We start from the raw sequence: 22,927 nt of genomic DNA on the forward strand, positions 1-22,927 counted from the left end.
TTTTTCCTATTGATTTTAGAAATTGGCGAATGTTGCTGCTTGCTGTCAGGCATTGGCCTGCTGTTGAAAATTACTTGGGCCTTATTTACACGTTCAGACTTCCTCTGTGTTCCTTTCGAGTTGTCCCTTTAAGTGCTCCTAGGATGTCTAAGTCCTGGATCTGGGAGAGCATTCCAAACAGAAGAAAACGAGCAATGGGATGTAGGAGAGAAATCACGTGGTACGTACAGCAGAAGGGTGCATGGAGCATGTGGTAGGGTGGTGGGGTGAAGTTGTAGAGGTAGACAGGGGCCAGAGTATGGAGACCCTCTGTGGGGTTTTGGACTTTATTTGCAATTTCATGGGAAGCCACTGATAGGTTTGAAATCTAGGGTGACATAGATAGTGCGCGCGCGCACGCGCGCGCGCGTGTGTGTGTGTGTGTGTGTGATTGTTCTGGGGGTGGACTTTGAGGCACCACAGAGGAGAAGGAGGGAGAACTATTGGAGGCTCTAATTCAAGTGAAAGATGTTGACAGCCTGAACAAAGGTAATGGCGGTGGGAAGGCGAAGAATGCAGTGGGTGTGAGAAATATCTACAAAGGAAGGGAAGTGAACAGAACCGGGTCATTGATTGGTTCTACAAAGCAAAGAGGTTCGCATCAAGGATGTGTCTCAGGTTTCCAGTATGAGTGAATAGGTAGGTCGTGGTGTCACCAGTTAAAATACAGGATTCAGAATGCAGGCCAAGGAGCCCGCCTAATTGGGGGAATGGGGACTTCCCCCTTCAGATATCTTGAGTTTGTGGTTCCTGTAGTCATCTAGGTGGAAAAGGGCAGTAGACAGTGGAATATGAAACCTTCGACTCCCAGATTGGGTGTAGGAGAGTGTTGGCCTGGTGCCAGAATGCCAGGATTCAAATCCCAGTGTCATAACTGGTGTCATCAGTTTTCACAAAGTGGTACAGCAGTGACACGTGACCCCCAAATCCCAATGGCTTCCAACAACAAACTTTCACATCCTCACTGGCATATGTGAAGGTTGTGGGTCGGCGTTGGCCTTGCTCCACATCTTTCTCATGCTGGAATCCAGGCCAACGGTGGAGCCCGTCTCAGTTGCGTGCAGAAGGAGAAGAGCAATGGCAGAGCCAGTGCTCGGCACTGCTGGTCACATTCTTTTGACCGAAGCGGGTCACATGAACAGCCTGGAGTTAATGAGGCGGGGACGTCCTCTCCTCTTATGGGAGGCACAGCATATGGCAACGGGCACGGAGGTGTTCCTCGAGCGGAGAGGGAGGGAAATAATTGGGTCCAATCATACGCTCTACCACAAACACTAACCAGTCTATAAAGCCTTGGGAGTTTACTGAACTTCTCCCAAATTTCCTTATCTCATCTGTAAGACAGCAAACCTAGTACTACCTCTTAGAACACTGCCCAACGCAGAGTAAACACTATATAAATGTAGGTGGATGGAAGGGAGGGGACATGGGGAGTTACTGTTTAATGGCTACAGAGTTTCTGTTTGGGAAGATGCAAAAGTTCTGGAGAGAATAGTGTCAATGGTTGCACAACAATGTGAAAGTACTTCATGCCGCTGAACTGTACACTTAAAATGGTTAAAATGTTATGTGTACTTTATTGACCACAATAAAAAAACTGTAGGTAGATGGGTTCATCTGGGGAGGACTTGAAGAAGGGAAGGCTTTGGGCAGAAAGAGGAAATCTTGGGAACCAGCAGTGGAGGCAACAGCATTGAGAAAGGGATCTGCACGGGAGACAGAGAAGGAATATTCTGGACAGACAAAGGAAACCAAGAGAGGTGGATGTTCTCTGAAGTCCCTCGCGTCAAGTTTGAGTGCCTGAGTGGGGTGTGTTTTGCTTGGTTTTGAACCTGAACCTTCCCTGTAGCACCTTGATTTTCGTGAGTCTGCTTTCCTTTGCCAACTCCTGATGATGTCACATCTGGCACAGCCGGCCTGTCTCAAAGCCAAATCCTAGCCAGGTAGGCGCTCCTCTCCTGGCTCCCTCCTTTCCCTCTCGAGCCAGTCCTGTTTTGTTCATTGTTGACATCTTGATGAGACAAAATTTTTTAAATTAAAAAGGCATAGAATTGGGGGCATTTTTTCTTGTGTCATGTTTGTTACTACTGGTGTATGTTGTTTTATCCTGAAAAACAAAACCTCCAGACTTTGAATTTAAAATTTTGGGATGATCAGTGAAGATTCCTTTATTAACAAAAGAGTTCATCTTTTGTTTACAGAACTTTGAATGTTTGATAAGCCATAGGCTGGGGAAACAAAAAGTTAAAATTTTATGAGAAATAAAGACAATGTAGTTGCACGGGAGAAAAGTGTTTTTTTTGGGGGGAGGCAACGATTACATTTGCACCCCCACCTTTTGAAGAACCTAAAGGGGGATACCTTGTTCTAGATTATTCCCCTTTTTTGTTGCTTCTAGATATTAGCCAATCATCACGTGAGTATCAGAGGCTTGCACACACGGCTATGGTTCTTAGCTCTGCAAGGAAAAAGGCCTGGGAACTTTGCTTTTTTTTTTTTTATTGATTTTATTTCTCCAGGAGTTTTCTTACTAAGTGAATTGACCTTGCACAGTTAACTTGATGTAATCTTAAGAAAATATATGAAGTATGCTTCAGAAAAAATTACGCATGCTCTAACCAGCCATCTCATTTGGCAATCATTTCCCACAACATTAGTCCTTTTGGGATGGGGAGGTGGGGTTCTTTTTACAAGTGAATGATTAAATCTACATGTAAGAGATCCAAACTCTTGCTGACCTCCCTCTGCGACAACAACTGGCACTGGGAGACAGAGCACTGGAGCAGGCAAGGGATCTCTCTCCAAGACTTCAGTTGCCCCAGGATGTTTGGCCATCAGTCCGGGAGTGTCACGCCAGAGGACGTGGGCAGTTCACACACATACACTTAGTAGGTCCTCCCGCAAGAACAGCATTTGTGGACTACTAGATAGGCTCGAACGCATCCCTTGGAGAAAGAAGGATTGTTTGTCTTTTTGTTCCCACTTGCAGTCAGAGTCCTTTGAAAACACAAGACATTGCTGCTGGAGCACCTTCCTCTCCAGGCTTCCACGTTTCTAGGCCTTCACCCAGCAGCCCTAGTATAATCTCTCCATCCTCAGAACATAGGGAGCACTTTTCAGTCCTCAACTCAATAATGTGAGCATCTGAATAGTTTTTCAATCCAGAAATTGTGGATTTAAAAGGAATAGCTGCTCCGTTGCTCTGGGGCACTGCTCAACAGTCCCAGCTGTATTCCTGAATTGATTTTGAAAAAGCAGGTGGTGTCCTGGGTCCATTCTCACCCCACCCCCACAGTTAAGCCAGTGGAAATGGGCCTGTATGGGACTGCGGAGACCTACACCAGGTTGTTTTTCCAACTGTCTTCTTCCAGCCGGCGCTCATAAACTTGCCCACCTCATAGCCAACAAATCTGGAGACAGGGATGGTTTCTTGTTTGTAGTAGCTGAGTTTCTGTCTTCATTCCTCCTCACACTAATTTTCCCTGGGGTTTTGGGACAATCCAAGGGCCCTAAAGCCTCAGCCTCAGATATACAGCCCAGCAAGGAAAGGTGGTCTAGGGGTGTGTGTGTGTGTGTGTGTGTGTGTGTGTGTGTGTGTCTCCGTGTGTGTCAGTCATTTCCTTTCTTGTGAAGTATTAGCTTTCATGAGTCACCAGCTGGTCCCAAGTCTCCTCTCCCATCAGGCCAGGTGGTGTCCAGACCTGGCAGAGGCCTGGCTGGTGCAGCAGGAGGGGAGTAGGAGGAGGTATGAAAAGCAGTCAGAAGACCCTGAGAAGCAGTGTCCTTGGAGCTGTTCCCTGGATTCACTTGGGTCTGGTCTGGCCGCTGTATGATTCCACGAGACTTGTGGGAAGCAAAGGCCCTAGGGAAGGGGCTGCTAAGACAGAGCAATGCTGGACAGGACTTTCTGGGAAACTTCAAGGCTCCCAGCAAGGCTGGGCAGCTTCATATCCAAGAGTCACTGCAAGATGTGGAGATGCTGCCCTGGGGTGGGTGGGAGAAGGTGAAAGTGGGGTTGGGGGTGGGAGTAGTTGGGTCGGGGGCTCAGTCCTTAGTCTTTTTTTCTCCATGGAGAATCTCACTCTGAACTTGGAGAGGCTGCAGAGTCCCCATCCTCAGGGTCCTGCCCCTGAGGGGAGATGGGCTGACCCCCCTTCACGCGCTTCCACTTCATCCTTCGGTTCTGAAACCACACTTTGACCTGACGGAGGAAGCAAAGGAGTCTGGTTACTACAACCACCTCCCCCGTTGATGCTCAAGCTAATCAGGGTGCAGCCCCAGGGACCCCAGCTCTAAGCACTGCTTGTCCCTCCTCACTCCTCCAAAAGTCCAGGGACTGAGACCAAAGGGAGGACACACCAATTTGCCCAGAGGCCTGTCTTGTGTCTCCAGAAAAAGAAAGCCCTAGACAGACATGGGAACAGGTTCTACAAGTCACTGTGCACTGGCTCCACCCCCTTTCACATGCCCTGCCCCTCCTGTGCCAACACCCCCACCTCTAGCTTCTATTACCTAAGGGTCTGGGAACAAAAGATCACCAGCCTCATCTTTAAGCACGTGTATAAAGCACCTTCCAGCTTGGTAGCTCTGGTCCACACATTTTTTCATCTGAGCTTCAGCATTACCTGCCAGGGTGGGGTTATGACCTGTTTTACAGATGGAGACTCAGAGAGGGTGGGAGACACGTCCCAAGGGTCACAGGGTTGGGAAGTGATAGAGGCAGGATTTGAATCTAAGCACTCTGGCAGGGCGCTTTATCAACTGAAAGCTGCTATGAAATCATTTTCACGATTATATTTTACTCCACATCAGAGCATGGGTGTGGGTGGAAAGCGCTGAGGGAAAGAAAGCCCAAAACAAAGGGCTAGGAAGTGCTTCTCATAGTGCGCCCAGGAACCAGCCACACACCTGAATCACCTGGAGAATTTATTAGAAATGCAGATGCTAGGCTCAGTCATTATTACGGCAAAATCTCTCTCCAGAGCTCTGGAACCTGCATTTTAAACGAGCGCTTAGGTGATTCCAATACACACTCAAGTTTGGGAATAATCAGATCACGGGAGTAATAATCTCACACGCCAGCTGCGTGTAAGAATCACCTGGGGGACATTTGAAAAACTCTGATGCCCGAAATCCATCCCAGGACCCTGAAAATGATCGCATGGATGTTATTAAAACGTCCCCAGGTGATTCTCAGGTACAGCCACAGTTGAACCACTGGACTGGGCAGAGGGAGAAGAAAAAAGGAGACGTTTAGGGAGTCAGTGGTGGGAAGGGAGGGTGGTGAGGGAACCAAGGAAAGGAGGGATGCCCAGAGGAAGAGGGGTCCCTTGGGGCACCTGCCGCTCAGAGAGGTCCAGGTTCACGGCGATCTCATATCTCCGGAGCCTGGTCAGATAGTTATGGTGAGCAAACTCGGCTTCCAGCTCCCGCAGCTGCTCCTTGGTGAAAGCTGTCCTCTCCTTGCGGGCCTTGCTGCCACTCTCCGGTTTTCCTCGGTTCTCCTGGTTGTCTGGGAGAAGGGCCCCAAACAGGAAGTCGTGAGCCCCAGGAGCCTCTGTTCCCTTTCTTTTGTCCTCACACAGCAGGGCAGCCTTTCCTAATCTCTCTTATTTTTAAAGCATGCTGAGAAGGATCCATGTTGTCCCTTTATCTTTCCTTCTAGTGTCTTAACCCCCTTAAAATTAGGAAGCTTTTTGATTCCCAACCTCAGGTGCCACCTCTCCCCCGCAACTGTATGTTATTCCCAAAACACAAGAAGCTGCCTTTGGCTGTTTAATAATCTCTACCACTCAGCCCACCCACCCAGCTTGACATTAGAAGTTGGCTTTAAACTTTTGGGTAAGATGCTCTAAAACAGAGGTTCTCTATCCATTACCTGAGAACTGTCAGAAATGCAAGTCCTGGTGCCTCACCCCAGACCCACTGAATCGAAGACTCTGGGAGTGGGGCCCAGAGATCTGTTTCAACAAGACTTCCAGGTGATTTTGACTGCATGGCCCAGTTTACAAACCACTGCTCTAAGACCTTGCTAGAAGGGTGCTCTGGTGGCAGCAGCCTCAGGGAGCTGGTCAGACTTGCAGGATCTCAGTGGCCCTCCCCACTGAATCAGAATCTGCATTTCAGCCAGATCGCCATGTGAGCTGTGTGCACATGTAAATTGAGAAGTGCTGCTTTAAGCTTCTTCCCGCCCTTTGACATGCGGAGGGGTCTGGAAAGTTCATCTATGAAGGAAGCTCTGAGTTAAGACACAGCAGGGGCTTAATCCTCACAATCACCCAACTAGATGAGTTCTAGTAGTAGCCCTATTTTATAGACCAGAAAACTAGAACAGAGAAATTAAGTAAGCATTCCAAGTTCATCCAGTGTCATCAGCCAGTGAGTGATGGAGGCAGGAATCAAACCCAGGCAATTTGACTCACATACTGTTCAAATGAAATATAGGAAGGATTTACAAACTGTAAAGAGTTTACAAACTGTAGGAAGGGTTTACAAACTGTAAAGTGCTATACAAACAATGGACTGTATCGCTCTCTCCGGAGCAGGGCACGAGGCGGCTCTACCTTCACGTTAGTGGTGGTGGTGGGTGGAGTGGGCACAGGAAGGAGACCCATACACTTGCACAGTTTTCTAACAATGGGTGCCCGTGTCCAGCGCAGGGTTTACAGGAACCACCCTTCCTGCAGGCTTTAAAGTTAGAGAAGTCCTTTCACTTCCTTGTCCTGGTTTACAGACATGGAGGTGGTGGCTCAGAGTCAGGTGCTTTACTGAAATCTGCACCTCTATCCCCACCTGGATGTGTGTGTTGTGGGGGATTATCTGTTCTCAGACGCGGATGACCGGGGTGGTGGGTAAGGCAGGTAGGCTGCCCACACTCCTGGCCAAGCAGCCACATCGCAGGGCTGGGTGGGGACGTAGGGACCCCGCGTCAGCCCCGCGTGCCAGTTCCCTTCTCAGTCCTTCTCCTGTTTTCCCTTCAGTCCCCGTGTATTTCAGGTTTCTCGTCCACCGCCCCCGTGTCACGCCGGCCTGACCACCGGGTAAGGGCCGGGGTGGCGGCTCCTGGCGCGGGTAGGCGCCGCGTATAGCGATTGGGGCGCCGCCGCCTCCGCCGGGAGCCCCAGAGAGAAGATGAGTGGGCACCGCTGAAGTCCCGGGAACCCGAGAAGGCGGAGGAGGGGACGCCCCCGGGGGCTCCCGATGTCCCGAGGCCAGAGTACTAGGGGTCGCGGCGCCGGGTCCGGATGGGCCGCCTGCCGGACGCGCCTGGGAGCAGGAGGGCGCGCGTTCTCGGCCCGGGCTGCCCGCCCGGCGGCCTCTGGCTCCCGGCCGGAGGAGGCCGGCTCAGATCCCTCCGGAAGCGGGAGCGTGGGCTGGAGGGGAAGGACGTGCAGCCCCGGCCGGGGTCCCCCAGGAGCCCTCGGCCTTGGCCGCCGCGCGCCGGGGAGGGCGGGCGGTCACGCGGCGGAGCGACGGCTCCCGGAGCACATCCCGGCCCACGGGCCCACACTGAGGCCGGGAAACCCGCTCGTTTCCGGCCCCCACCTGTCCCAGGGCTCAGTGTTTTCCAGCCCTTCCTTTACCAACGGAAGGGGTGTAAAATCCTGGATCTGCTTGCTGGAGCTTTTGAGGAAGTCACTTAACCTCTCTGGGCTTCAGTCACCTCATCAAGAAACTGGGGAAAATAAAGTACCTACCTCCTAGGAGTTATTGGGAAGATTGGACGAGCTAATGTGTGGAAAATGCTTTTAAAACTTGAGAGCGCTAAAAGAAAATATTCTTGCCAATTCGTCAACTCTACAAGATGCCATCGGAGGGGCTGGGATAATAACAGGTTACTGGCGTTTCCAAGGCTCCGCTGTGCTTAGATGCAGCCGCTGCTTTAATCCTCTCCACGGAACACCCGTTCGAGGAGGTCCTCTTATTATCCCCTTTAGCATTGCCATGTGATCTGTGATAATTTGATAAATAGCTCTCCCCACCTCACCCCCCCAGAAATGTAACTGCTTTTTCTCACTTGCTACTGTACCTGGCACATAGGAGGTACTTGCTAACTATTTGCTAAATCCTTCTCAGTAGAGAGGAGGAAGCAGCCTCAGAGGGCTCAGGACCTTGCCCAGCGTGCTGGGCAGCTTTTAGGTGGCAGAACTGAGATTGGAACCCAGATCCACCTGACTGGAGCTGAGGTCATCAATCCTGGTGTCAGGTTCTCCACCTTGTGTCTGGCTGGCTGGGGGCTAGAGCTGGACCATGGCAGCTCTGCTTGTCTCCACCTCCAGGGTTCCTGGGGGGCCTGTCCTCGGCTGATCCCTTCTCCCCTTCTCCCCAGGCCTGCTTAGGTGTGCACAGGTGCCCTATAGAATCCCTGAAAACAACACCTCTGCCCACATAGTCCTCTACATAATCCTCCTGAGAGAGATGAGGAGAGCTAGGGAGAGGACCCCCTTGAGTCTATCTTAGACTTGTTATGTGGGCAGCTGACCACTGTCAACCAAGCCGTCACTCCCTACCCACTCTCTTCTCCCGTCTCTATCATCCTGATTTAGGCACTGGGGCCGCAGGATGGGAAAGAAGAGGAAATGAGACAACTGAATGTCTGAACCACTGTGTGAACCTTGGGCAACCCCCACTAGAGGGGGTAGGATACTGGCTCTGGGAGGATATTTGTCCCTCATCAGCTTTCCAGAGGGGGAACAACTTTCATTACTGATAGAAATGACAAAAGGGCCAGAAGTACCGAAGCTAGCTATGAAAACGGAAGTGGAAGTTACGGTTCTCTTTGTTCTGCAGCATTTTCATCAAGATAGAAAAAGACAAACTGAGCACTTCTATGCCATTGCTGGCAAGGGAGTATGTCACCGGCTCACACGCACGGTTCACATGTACGCGATCCCCAAGATGGCTTAATCCCAAGAGTACACCTTTGTTGGGGAGCTTCCCTCCCTCTCTGGGCCTTAGTTTCTCCATGTGTAGAATTATGGCGTTGGGGTGAGTCTTCTTTTCCCTGGGAAGCTGGTGTCAGAGTCCTTTCCCAATACGCAGCCCTGATTCCCTCTTCTCTTTGCCCTACTCCCTCTTCTGCTGAGAAACCCTGGCCTTGAACCTGCAACCCCTTCTAGTTTCACATATTCTTGGCCCCTAGTTCCCCCCTTCAGTCAAATCTAGGGTCTTGCTGTGTGCTCTGTCCCAAGACATCTCCCCAGCCTTCCTAAGGTCCTCAGCTCAAAGATGAGGACTATGCCAGGGAATTTCTTTCTCCCTCTGACACACAAAGCTCCTCACTCCAAGCTGAGTGCAGGGAAACTGTGTTTGCAGAGGTGTTTGAGGACCACTTGGAGAGCCTGGGTCTTAGCCGCCTCCAAGAAAAAGCTCGCTGACGTTGGGCAAGTCTCTTAAATTCTCTGAGCTTCACTTTCATCCTTTGCAAAACAAGAATAGCTACATGCACTGTAATCAGAAGGCTGCTGAAAAGGGGCAATGAGATGGGTCGGGTGTGTCTAACACCGGGCACATTGCCTGGCACACCACAGAGACGCGGACAAAACTGTCAGAAGAGGTTATACTGGAGATGGAGAGATGATTCACGGCGGTGAGAAACAATGCTGCTCGAGGTACCACGTCTCCAGAGCTGTGTGAAAGGGATGCCTTTTCAATGTTTGGTCTTTTAACTATTTCCCCTTCACTACTTTTCTACATCTCTGCTTGGAGCTGTGTCTCTGGCCACCATGGATACTATTGTGTCAGCCTTCCAGGGGGCCGTGATTTCAGACACAGTAAGTAGCATTGATAAGAATCACTCATCAGTCCTCCAGATCCTGCTTCTCTCTCAGGGGCAGCGGGTGCCTCTTCTAGGACTGCAGAGAGAGGAGGCTGGTGCTCAGCTGGCCAACTCCATGGTTAGGGAGGAGCTGCCTGCCCTGCTCCAATCCCTGCACAACCCTCTGGGGGAGCAGGGCCATGATGGAACAGTAGGCAGAACCCAGAGAAATGCAAACAGGATGTGTGTGTGATTGCGGTTTCCACCATGAGCTTTTACACCACCCAAAGTAAATTATTTCATAAATAGCTGTCACTTTTGGCAGGCCTTCCTAAAGTCAGCAGACAGCTTTATCGGAGCTACAAGGAAGTTCAGACAGACTCTGGGGAACGTGCCTTTTTGGAGTCCTATATCTCTACCCCCCAACTCTCACAGTTATTTTACATAAATTTCTATCCAAGACCAGATAGAAAGCCATGGGCCATGTATTTAAACAGCACTTTGCAGTTGATAATGAATTTCTTTTGGGCTTTCATATGTACTACAGAATCATAGAAGAGTAGAGCTGGAAGGGAACTTGGTGATGACCTAACATCACCTTTTCATTGTACTGGTGAGCCTAGAGTAGGTAAGAGACTTTCCTAAAGACACACAGCAAATTAGTGGCAGGATTGAACCTAGAACTCAGATTTCCTTGATAGGAAGCTATTTCCACATATTAGCCTGCTTCCCATTGTAACCTCTTTGTTATTCTGTGAGGTAGGTAAGGTACACATTAGCCATTAAACAGATGAGGATATTAAGACCCAGAAACTGAATGGCTTGCCAGAAGTCCCGTGGGCCCCATGCAGGGTTGTAGCCACTCTGTCACACTGCCCCGGGTGGGGGGGGACGATCAGCATGGAGGCTGTGCTCCAGGGACAGCCTCTGTGTCTGGGTCCATGTCTGTCTCCTTGGGACTCCCCAGGGAAGGGAGAGGGGGAGGATATTTAGGGCATGATGTCAGTAGGTGAGACCCTGACAAACCTGAAAATGGTGTCTGGCTTCCTTCACAGCACACACCTTTGATGTTCTTGTTAGTTCTGACACTTTCAACTTCAGAAGGAGGAGTCAAACCCATCAAAGCAGACAAGACCTGGGTGGAGCCAGCCCAAGGCCAGTTGATTGTTGGCTTCCAGGACCTCCCTGGCTTCCTGGGACTGGCCCGCCTTTCTCACTGGGTCCTGCCCACCTCAGTGTCCAGGCCTTCTCCCTCTCCTGTAGGTGCCAGAAGAGATATGGGTTGGGTTCCCAGCCTCTTTGAGGAGCCCAGCAGTGGGGCTGGGGAATTCAGGGTATGTTTTCTGGGAGAGAAGCAGATTCTTCTGGAATGAGAATGTCTGGTGCTATAGTAGTCTTTGCTGAGAGTCCCAGGTGGGGTAGGGCAGTGAGGGTGGAGGGTGGTGAGGGAGAGTGAAATAGATGGTGCGATGGGATGGGGTGTGGGGCCTGTGGAAGAGGGGAACCGAGAAGTGAGGGGGCAGGGAGGCCGTGGAAATGAGAGGTGGGGGCAGCAGCAAGCCTCCAAGATGAGTTGGGGGAGGCCTGGGCAGCGCTGGGCTTTGTTTGTGTTTATAAGTTCCAGATGTCGCCTTTAGCTGCCACCAAAGGAAGTGTGGGCTTCAGGCCCCAGGCCCCACTGCTTACACTATTCCTCCACCACTGCACTCAAGGAAAACAGGGAAAAACATGAAATATAAAAGACTGGGGTGGGGGGTGGGGGAGAAATGCTGGCTAGAGGCCAGGGAAACCTGACTCAATGAGCAGAGAGGGCCTTGGGGAAAGAGTCTGGCTCCAGGGGTGTGCAGGGGTCCTGCCCCTCAGAGAGAAAGGGCTGCTCTGCCTCTGGGGTCATCCCCACCTCCTTGGGCCCAGGTGCCCTAATTTATTCAAGCCTGAGAAATAAGTGCGTGGGATGGGACTCCTGAGCCCCCAGCACGGCAGGATGGTCGGCAGCTGAGGTGGTCCCTCAACTGACCTCATGATCCATGGGCTCTTTGGACCCTTACATCTTAGAAGCTGGTCAGAATCCTGCTGCCCCAGTGGAAACGGACTTTCTCCAGGACTTCCAGAATGTATCTGGGTGGGGCCTGAGCAGGCTCAGGCACGGGATTTACGCTGATGCCTCTGAGTTCAGACAATGGCCAACACCTGGATTCCTGCACTGGGCTCCTGATCTCTACCTGTCAGAGGAGGAGGGGAAGGAGCTCTATCTAACCAGGAGGCAGGGGGTGCCCAGAGGGATGGAGTGTGGACTTTCTGTCTCTCCTCCCTAGCTGGCTGCCCTGGAGCCTAAGGCTTCTTCCATAATGGGGCTCTAGGGTTGGAGTTGGGATGAGAAGGGTTTGCAGCTGTTGTGTGGCCCTGAAACCACACCCTGTCCAGCACTGCAACAATCTTGGACCAGTGAGCCTACAGTGGCAGGAAGGCCTGGCTGCTGGCACACTGTACAGGCTCCTTCGGAGCTTGGGTCACTGCCTAGCCGGATGCAACGTGGAATGCAGCCAGGATCGGGGAAGACTTTGAAAGGAGAAGGGTGCTCATTGGTAGGTTTGAGGAAAATGGGCTGAAGGGTTACCAAGTGCTGGCTGGGATCTTTATAGCTGTGATCTTATCTAGTCCCATAGCAACCCTATGAGATAGCAGTATCCTCATTTTTCAGAGGAGGAGACCAGGACTCAGTGAAGTTTAGGACTTGACTGAGTTCACACAGCCAGGAAATTGTGGATCCAAGACTTGAACTAGGTCTCCCCTGTTAGTGCACTTACCGTTACTCCCCTCTCCCGTCCCCCCATTGCTAGGCTGTGGCCAGCAAGTGGATGGGGGTGGATGTGAGATCACCCAGCCTGGGACTCAGCATCACTCTAGTGACCCAAGTGACACTCCCTGAAGTTGTCCATTTACTTTGTTATCACCTCCTTTCTTTCTTCCTCTGTTGAACAGCCCACTTCCTTAGAGACTCACGCCTAAAACTGCCTCCACTTTTTTCATCTCTCTTTGTGGGTATAAGAATGCAGGGCCTGCTTATTGACAAAATAACACTCTATCTGGGTGAAAAAACCCTAGTGCCTAACAGGATGTCAAGCTAGGAAAGCTCTGAGGTTGTGCCCACGTCTGAGATGTTGCTTTTACTAATGGGGTTTTTAACTGGAACATTTGTGACACTGCTGGAACCTTCTCCCTGTCCCTAGACCCCCTGTTTACGGGCTGAATTGTATCCCTCCTGCCTAATTTATATGTTGAAATCCCAGCCCCAGTACCTCAAAATGTGACTGTATTTGGAGACAGGGCCTTTCAAGAGGTTATTAAGTTAAAATGAGGCCGCTAGAGTGGGCCCTAATCTAATCTGACTGATGTCTTTAAAAGGAGGGTCATAGATTAAGACATATAGACAGACACCAGGGACATTCACACACGAGGAAAGACCTTGTGAGGATACAGCAAGAAGGGGGCCATTTGCAAGCCACAGTGAGAAGCCTCAGGAAGAACCAAACCTGCCACATCTTGGTCTTTAACTTCTAGCTTCTAGAACTGTGAGAAAATAAATGTCTATCATTTAAGCCACACAGTCTATAGTATTTTGTTATGACAGCCTGAGCGAACTAAGACACCCCCTAATGTCCCTTAGTCAAGTGCTCACCACTGAGGAGAGGGAGCAAAGCCGTGAGGGGTGGTTGGCAAGGCTGATTCTCGGCCCTAGGGGACCTCTCTGTAAATTAGAACAAGGTGCCCTTTCCTCTACCCTAGAGAACACAGCCACCTATACATGTGACAGATGGGCCCTCTAGCTGCCCAGTCATGGCAGCCTCCCTAAGTCCTCTGCCATGGTGGATCCACTTTATCACTCAGCCACAGCAGATCCACTTATTTCCTATAGTGGCCCTGGTACTTGGCAGCTGGCCCCAGTACCCCGTGGGGGTTCTTGTAGAGTCAGCCCAGCTTGCATGTGGCTGTTTATGTATCTTTCTGACCCCAGCACTCTCTCTCTCTCTCTTTGACTCTGGGCTGATTTTATGATTGAAGTCTGGCTCTCTGCACATTTTTTTATGAGTGAGATTGTAAAAGTTCTGATGCATTTTACAGAAGTATATCACACATGGTGGAAACCCTCATGCTAGGCAGTGGCGCCACACTCAGAGAGAAGGTGACAAAATGAATGAATGAATGAATGCCAGGCTGCAATAGAGACTATGGACCAGACATTGAAGGAGCTCCTCCCGTGTGAAAATGTTTCAGTAGGTGTTAGGGAAACTGCACAGGTGAATCAGATATCATTCTGGCCCTCCAGACACTTCAATTTTGGGGAGAAGGGCAGGCATATGCATCTGTAACTCTGGATACAAGGCCAACTGTGGTTTGATGCTAAAATGGAGGAGGTATAAACAAGGCTTGTTCTGTGAGAGTGAGGGAGGAGGATGTCAAGAAAGGATTCTAGGACACTCAACAAACTAGAAATAGAAGGAAATTATCTCAACATAATAAAAGCCATAAAATCTTATAGCTAACATATTCAATGGTGAAAAACTGAAAGCTTTTCTTCTAAGATCAGGAACAAGACAAGGATGCTCAGTGTTGCTACATCTATTCAACATAATACTGGAAGTCCTAGCCAGAGCAATCAGACAAGAAAATGAAAGACAAGACGTCTGAATTGGAAAGGAAGAAGTAAAACGATCTCTGTTTGCAGATGACATGATCTTGTATGTGGAACCCTAAAGATTCCACAAAAAATCTCTTAGAACTAATAAATGAATTCAGCAAAGTTGTAGGATATAAAATCAACATGCAAAAATGAGCTGCTTTTCTATACACTAGCAATGAACAATCTGAAAAAGAAATGAAGAAAACAATTTATGTTTACAATAGCATCAAAAAGAATAAATTACTTAGGAATAAACTTAACTAAGGCAGCAAAATACACACTTAAAACCACAAATCATTGCTGAAAGAAATTAAAGAAGACAAATAAATGGAAAGACATCCTATGTTTATAGATTAGAAGACTTAATATTATTCAAATGTCCATATTACCCAAAGTGATCTACAGATTCAGTGCAATCCCTATCAAATCACAATAGCATTTTTTGCAAAAATAGAAAGAAAAATCTAAAATTCATACAGAATCTCAAAAGACCTTGAATAGACAGAACAATTTTGAGAAAGAAAAGATGGAGGCTTCATAATTCCTGATTTCAAAACATATTACAAAGCTACTGTAATCAAAACAGTATGATACTGTCATAAAGACAGACATATAGACCAATGGAACAGGATAGATGCCTAAAAGTAAATTCTCACCTACATGGTCAAATGCTGTTCAACAGAGGTGCCAAGGATACTTGATGGGGAAAGAACAGTCTTCAACAAATTGTGTTGGGAAAACTATCTACATGCAACAGAAGGAAGTTGGACCCTTACCTTCACTATATTTAAAAATTAACTAAAACTGAATTAAAGACCTGAACATAGACCTAAAAGTATAAAACTCCTAAAAGAAAACATGGGAGGAAACTTCATGATATTGGGTTTGGCAATGATTCCTTGGATATGACACCAAAAGCACAAGCAACAAAAGCAAAAACAGACAAATGGGACTACCTCAAACTTAAAACCTTCTGTGAAGCAAAGGGAACAATCAACAGAATGAAAATATATCCTACAGAATGGGAGAAAATATTTGCAAATCACGTATCTGTTAAGGGGTTAATATCTAGAATATATAAAGAAATCCAACAAGTCAACAACAAAAATCAAACAATCCAATAAAAAAATGGGCAAAGGACTTGAATGAACATTTCTCCAAAGAAGATATACAAATGGCCAAAAAGCATATGAAAATATGCTCAACATCACCAATAATTGGGGAAATACAAATCAAAACCACAATAAGATATCCCCTCACTTCGATTAGGAGGACCACCAACAAAAACAAACAAACCCAGAAAATAACAAGCGTTGGTGAAGATGTGGAGAAACTGAAACCTTCACACACTCTTGGTGGAATTGTAAAATGGTATAGTGGCTATGGAAAAGAGTATAGTGGTTCCCCGAAACATTAAAAATAGAATTATCATATGATCCAGAAATCCCACTTCTGGGTAAATATCCAAAAGAATTCAAAAGCAGGATCTAGAAGAAATATTTGTACACCCATGTTCATTGCAGAATTATTCATAATAGCCAAGAGGTAGAAGCAACCCAAGTGTCTGTCCATCAATAGATGAATGGATAAAGAATATGTGGTACATACATACAATGGAATATTATTTAGCCTTAAAAAAGAAGGAAATCCTGTTATATGCTACAACACGAATGAACCTCAAGGACATTATGCTACGTAAAATAAGCCAGTCACAAAAAGACAAACACTGCATGATTCCACTTATATGCGGTAACTGAAGTAGTCAACCTCTTAGAAACAAAAAGTAGAATGCTGGTTCCCAGGCCTGGGACGAGGGAGAAGGAAGTTGTTCAATGGGTATAGAGTTTCAGTTTTACAAGATGAAAAACTTCTAGAGCTCTGTTACACAACAATGTGCATATAGTTAACACCACTGTACCATGCACTTAAAAATGGTTATGATGGTAAATTTGGTTCTGTGTTTTTGACCATTAAAAAAAAAAAGTAGATTTCAAATCCAAGATATCCCACGGTAAGAAGTCTCAGGAGAACTATGAAGTTATAAACTATATTTAGAAAATCAGCACAGGTTCTAGGGGATACCATGATTTGAAATTTCTTAACTATAGCTTTCCCTGAAATGATGCTATGTACCAGTGGACTCATAAACTTAAAAGAAAGAAAGGATTCTTGAAGGGGGTGGTTTGCAAGCTGGATGTTGAAATATGTAGGACTTCAATCGGCAGAAGAGTGGGGGAGAAAAAGCAAGGTGTGTTTGCAAGGCAAGTAAACTGGTATGGCTTGTGGCAAGGTGAGCGGAGGTGAGAGGGTTGGCCTGTGGAGGGAGAGCAGGTGGCAAAAGGGCAAAAGGGGCCAATTTGTGGAAGGTTTTAAACCTCCAGAGAAATGAGAGTGCACGTGGTTGGGTAGGGGCAGGTGGAGATCAGGTCTTGCAGGGGAGGGAAATCAGGGAGGGAGAGCCTGGGGAGGCACACGTGTTGGAGCTGAGGGAGGATGGGACAAAGCGAGTCTGATGAAGGCAGAATGAGCATGTGAGAGCGCAGCCAGCAGTGCTGAGCCCTAGCACAGCGGCTCTCCCCCGTGGGCGATCAGATTCACCTGCAGCCAGGCCGATCACGCGCGACCTTCCCTTGAACCCTGTCAGGAAATCACTGCGAAATCCCTCATCCCCATAAATTAAAGACAACCACGGTAGCAACGACAGATTGGGGGCAAACAACAGTGGCCTCACAGCTGTCCCTGCCAGCAGGGGTCTTTAACACCCACTGGCCCGGGTCTGAGAGTGATTGGGGTGAGATAACATCACACTGGTCTCCTCAATCAGTTTTGTGCTGCGTGCGAACCAACAGAAGGTCTCAGGGTGGGGGGGCCAGGGATCCCCACTTTCCTGATCATTTACTTGAGCACGTCAGCTCTACTTCCAGTGGGAGTGAAGGGGGAGCAGTTGGGGCTGGCAGAGGAAGGAGAGGGGAAAGCATAGAACGTTTCCTCTTGAAACACACTTTACTAAATTTCTGTTACCGGTGCCTCCTTGGCCAGCCAGTATGGGACACATTCAACAGGCACAACTCACCCCCAGCCTCCCCAGCAGATCTCTGAGCTCCAAGCTCCTAATCGATGACAATTGGATTTTAGGACCAACAATGTTTGCAAGAAGTTCCCATGTCTTATATTCCAGACTCAGGAATTTCTGAGACAATGCATTTGAAAGATTCAATTCCATTGACCCCACAAATGTAGGAAGATTTGTTAGACGCTATGTTCCAAAGGCTGGTTCGGTAAATATGGGCCTAATGCCATTCATGGCGGCTATTGATTGAACTCACGGGCCAGACACAAGGTTACTCTTGTGGATCACTGCATTTACCCTTCACAGAGATTCTGTAGAGAAGGTGCTGTGGCTGTAGTCTCATTTTACAGCTGGGGAAACTGAGGCTCCAAGAAGTTTACAATTTTCCCAAAGTCATGCAGTGCTGACACTGCAACCTGTCTGCTTGACTGTGAAGCACTAAGAAAAACACATTTCTGATCAATACTAGTTACCCTTCCAGAGATGGCTTAGCAGGGGCCAGGGGGAGGCGTTGAGCGCAAGGGGCACCTAAAACCTCAGTAATCGAGAGAAATCCTGTTAGTGCAATGTTTTTAAGAATCAAAATTAATGCAAAAAAAACCATGATGAACAAAATATTAAAATTTCAAATAAGACAGTATCCAACCAGTGACTCAGGATTGGTGGGAGGCGGACGGGGTCCTCTGTGGGTTTGTCTCTTGTGAGTAGATTCCTGGAGTGGGTTGTGAGCCTTGCCCATCACGTTCCCCTTTCTTTAGGCTCTTAAAAGTTGGTCTTTCCTCCTTCCGTCCCTTCCAGTTAAATTCCAGAGGAAGACTCAGGCAACCAACAGGGAGATAAAGATTTCCGTGTTGAACAGAGGGTGGGTCTGGAACCCCAGAGAATGAAGGAAAGTCACCTTGCTATATGCCCTACCTTGTATGACTGCTACTGCTCCTAAGGGGACCTTGAGAGGGATCCCAGGGGTGGGAACCTCTCCCAGCCCGAGGCTGACCCTGTGAAGAGTGCAGGGCATTCAGGAGAGGGTGCCCATGTGCTTTTGGGGATGGTCAGCTGCTTGGCATGAGAGCTTACTCCCTAATGCAGTTCCATGGGCCACCGGCCAAAAGGAAAGACACTCATTTGGATCTTGCTGAAACACGGAATGATTTTGCCTAAGCCCAGCCCTTGGCTTTGCCCATGCCTTCCCAGTGCCTTGGCTCCCAGTTCCCAGGAAAGTGGCTGGATGCAGCCAAGGGAGGTGTGGGCAGAGATGGAGCTACGGTGGCCGGCCCACAGAGGGGAGAGCTCTTCAGCCAGGCACAGGACCAAGTTGCTGAGAGCTCCTTGGAGAGAAGAAGCAGAAAGTGCCCGATCATCGGCAAATCTCCAACCAGGGCTGGGAGTAATTCAGGATTTAACCGGTTGACGATTTAAAAGTCCCTTCTATTGAACAGCCAGGAGGGTTGTGGTCATTCCCATCTATTATGAGTGTGTTGAGGGGATTCTTCAAGCATGGAGACCAAATATGTCAAAATGACTATTGTGCTTGAAACCTACTGAAGGGTGTGGGATCTGGGATCTGAAGTTCCGGGTTTGAGCTCACTTCGAGGGTGACCAACTGTCCTGGTTTGTGCGGAGCTGAGGGTTTTCTGGCACACTGGACTTTCAATGCTAAAATCAGAGAAGTCCTGGGCAAACTGAGATGAGTGGTTCACTCTCTTTAGACTCCATCCTAGCAGGGATCCCCTCAAATTTTCCGAATCTCCTTTTCCACACGTGTAAGAACCAAGATACTGGTAAGACTTGCTGTACTTGCCTCGCAAACTGCTGGGACTCAAAAAGAACTAATGAGTGTTGCCCACCGTACCTTGAACCTCCCTGATTATAGCACATCCACTGCCAGACAGGCATCTGCAGACCTCTCTGCCTTCTCAGTTTAAACTCTTTGGGTGGGGGAGGGTCGAGACCATCTTATTCATCTCTGCATCCCCAGTGCTTTGGCCAGTGATTGACAAAGAGAAGATACTTGGGAAATTTGTGCTACATTGAAGGTGCTTTGCAAAGCACCTTCTCATTGGTTGGTTGGCACTCTCATTTTCTGCCTGTGCTGGTTAGCCCCATGAGAAGGTCCTCCGTAGGTACAGATGTTGCCCCAAGGGCGGCTGTCAGGAGGACATAGCGGGCCATGGGGGCAGGAGGCATGGACACTGCCTTGTTTTGGGCAAGGCGGGGCCAAAGAATGATAGGAAAGGTGAATAGGCAGCGAGAGAAGCCGGGGATGCCCCCATGGGGAGAGGAGGAAACAACAGGTTTCTACCACAGGGAGGAGATGGAGTTTAGCTGGGATCTCAACAAGTGGGCCAACCAACTCCATCCTCTGGCCTCTGGGGCTCCAACACCGAGCGGGGTTTTACCTGCATTCTGAGGTCCAGTGCTTGCCCTCAGCTGCCTGCCTTCCTGACTCTCCCCAAGGCCAGTGACCCCTTAGGAGGGCCTTTTCTGGGGGTCAACGAGAACTTAGCATACTGAGCTGCCCCCTTGGCCTGGGCACAGTCCAACTGGGCAGGGTGATACCTTGTGGGCAGTCTGCCCCAAATCTCATACTCCAGCTTCCCTACTCCTTGCCGCTCTCATCCCAGCCCTAGGCCTGCTTCTCTGCCTCCAGTCTCCTGGAGTCATAGGATCTTGGCTCTGCTTGACTGCCCAGGGTGCTAGCCTCAGTCCTAGCCCTCCAAGCCTCTGACTGCCCTGTTGAGCAAACCCTGGGGCTCTGCAGATCATTTGGATCCAGCTGGAGCACGGTGGGGAGAAGCATGACCCAGAGGCTGCTGGGGTTCAGGAAAGCCCTTCTCCAGCCCTTGCCAGCTTGTACTGAGGCTCCATCCCACATATCCTCCAAGTCTCTGTGGATCCTGTTTTATTCTCTTGCTGGCACATCCTTCCTAGGGCCCAGGAGTGCTGGGAACACAGACACAGCCCCCATCACCAGAGGATTCTAGAACTCTGAAGTAGAAGAAATCCCAAAGGTAATTCTTGCCTTTAGATAGTACTGGTCACAATTCATGGGTCAGGGCAATTGAGCTCAGAGAGAGCAAGTGACCTCTCCAAGATTGCACAGTAAAAGAATGGTCAGCTGCTCTTCAGCCACCTACCTGAATTCTCCTTTTTCCGTCTAGTTGACTTCTTCTCTGTCTCGTTGGCAGTGCTTCCAAGGACCTCGTAGTCCTCACCTGGGCCTCCCGTGGCGTCCATCAGGCTTGGGCTGCTGGCCCCCATCTCCCTAGAGCCCCCAGCTGGGCCTGGGTTGAGCCTGCGCCGGGTCTCGGAGACAGGGAAATGCCAGTCAGGGGGCTGTGGGAAGGCAGGGTGCTGCTCAGTGAAGACGCGCTCCTCCTGGGGAAGGCTGTGTGGGGTGGCCGCCAAGCAGGAGGCCGAGAAGTCGGGGTATGCTGCTGTCGCTGTCGCCGGGAAGTCTGGTTTCTGGTGGAAGGAGAATGGGGTTGGCGGGTAGTGGGGTAGCCCTGAGGCCCCACTGCCTTCGGAGTGGGGATTTCGAAGGCAGCCCCAGACAGGAGCTGGGGGGTGGGGGCTCCTCATGCAGCTGCTGGCCACAGGATCCATCTGCCGTCTGCTGCACGCCTCAGTCTTTCAAAGGTTTGATTCTTACACTGTTTATATTCAAATTTTTAAAAATGCAAAAAAAAAAAAAATCAAATAGGAGGGAAAAATGTTCAATAGAAAGTTCACCCCAGGAACCGAGACAAAAACCAAAACTAAAGTCGCTTTTTAAAGTCCGCGCACATGTGTCCAGCTACACGTATATGTATACACACACCTCTGTCGGACTTCACTCCTGGCTTCCTGCTCCCCGACACACCAGCCTGCCTATTGGGGTCCCCTGTACATGTATTTGTTGCCGATGACACTAAACATTTTCACTGTCCCAGCCCAGAAGCACCAGCTGATGGAGTGCTCGTCCTGGAGCCCACAGCAAATGCCTGCAGAGGGCCGGACCAGGGCTGCTGAGACACACTTTTAAATGCTGCGGTGGGGAGAGAGTGACAAATTTCTGAAGTGAAATGTGAGAGAGGAGAGGGAGGGGTTAACCCGCACCCACACGATCCCCTCCAACCAAAACCCGAGCAGGCAACTATTAATCATCGGAAACCTTATATGCACATCTAATGGGATTTGCAGATGGAGACTTTTAAAGAAACATTGTCTGTATTTTTTTTTGAAGGAGAGAGAGCAGCACACACACACACAACTTCTTTAATGTGCCTCCTGTAACACTATGAAGTTATTTTATTGCACTGTTAACAAAATTCCCCAAGTCTTGGATTTGGAAAAAGCCTTAAGTCAGATCCAGAATCCATCAAGTGCCAAATTCCAGGGAGTGAAGCAGGGAATAAGTGCAAGAGACAAGTTTGCTGATTGCATTTGATTTAAAAGCCCTTCTACTGCTGCTTGCAAAAAGGAAGGTGGATTAAAAGAAATCTTTTTTTGCAAGTCTCCGTGGCCCACTAGGGTCTGTGGTATAAAGAAAGACATACTCCAGAAAAAATTTTTTTCTCTCTGCCCAAAGTGACATTCTCACTTTCTCAGTAACTTAAAAAAACAATCAGATTCTTCCTTCCGCTCTTTAACCCCCAACTTAATGCCAATTAGCCACACTCTTCTCTAGAGGGGTTTCAAGTCATTTTTCTCCACGGCAAAGGAAAGCCTCTGTAGGTAAAGTCCTTGAAGTTTCTCCAGGCCTCCCCCACCTGCTCCCTGGCCTCCTAACCTTCACCAACCTGCTTCCCCCTCTCCACTCCCAGAGGCCAAGGCTTCCATGGACTTTGGGGCACAGAAATAGAATCAGGGGTATTCTCATTCCCAAAGGAGTTCTCTTTGGCAAACAGTCACGTGGTCTTCCTAGCTGGTACCTATCACAGGAGGGCCAATTGCCATTTTAACCAGTCAGTCCCTCTACTTCATCCCACGGCCTCGCTGGTCTTTCTGGAGGGTTAATGTAGTTTCTTGGAGGATGACAGTCCCAGCCCACGAGCCCAGAGCTCCTCTCCCACTGAATATTTCCATGATCCAGAGTGGCACGATTGGGGCTGAAATGGGCACGGACCATTCCATCTTTGCTGGCTGGTTTCAAAGGAGGAGGGGTCTTAGCTCTGCAGCCTGGAGGCTGCGTACATGCTCTTCTTGAAACAGGTATTTCATCTTTTGGAATGGGCATTGTAGGGCAGCAGAGGGGATGGAGCCATAGCCACAAACTAGACTCATCTCTTTGCTTTGTCTGGGACTCTGCTGTTGCATACACATTTCTTCTCTGAAGCTCACCACTCCCCCAGTATGGGTAAAGTGAGAATTGAGTTCTACTTTTACAAGCAAGCGAAATGAG

General features: G+C 49.0%; 1 protein-coding gene across 3 annotated transcripts; it reads right to left on the reverse strand.

Moving 5' to 3' along the window:
* Nucleotides 1-1,509: 1,509 nt before the first annotated feature.
* MEOX1 (mesenchyme homeobox 1) lies at nucleotides 1,510-21,548 on the reverse strand. 3 transcript variants are annotated; one of them, XM_033089171.1, is made up of 4 exons: nucleotides 21,365-21,548; nucleotides 20,682-21,009; nucleotides 5,379-5,551; nucleotides 1,510-4,240 (listed from the first exon to the last, which is right to left on the reverse strand). In XM_033089171.1, exons 2-4 carry the CDS (start codon nucleotides 20,803-20,805, stop codon nucleotides 4,118-4,120), a joined length of 420 nt encoding a protein of 139 aa, XP_032945062.1. In that variant the 5' UTR covers nucleotides 20,806-21,009; nucleotides 21,365-21,548; the 3' UTR covers nucleotides 1,510-4,117. The 3 variants fall into 3 exon arrangements, with proteins under 3 accessions (XP_032945062.1, XP_032945061.1, XP_032945063.1); XM_033089170.1 differs by having other exon boundaries at nucleotides 20,682-21,548; XM_033089172.1 differs by lacking the exon at nucleotides 5,379-5,551 and having other exon boundaries at nucleotides 20,682-21,548.
* Nucleotides 21,549-22,927: the final 1,379 nt, after the last annotated feature.

Source organism: Rhinolophus ferrumequinum, chromosome 21 (assembly GCF_004115265.2).
Source record: "Rhinolophus ferrumequinum isolate MPI-CBG mRhiFer1 chromosome 21, mRhiFer1_v1.p, whole genome shotgun sequence".
Lineage (NCBI taxonomy): Eukaryota > Metazoa > Chordata > Mammalia > Chiroptera > Rhinolophidae > Rhinolophus > Rhinolophus ferrumequinum.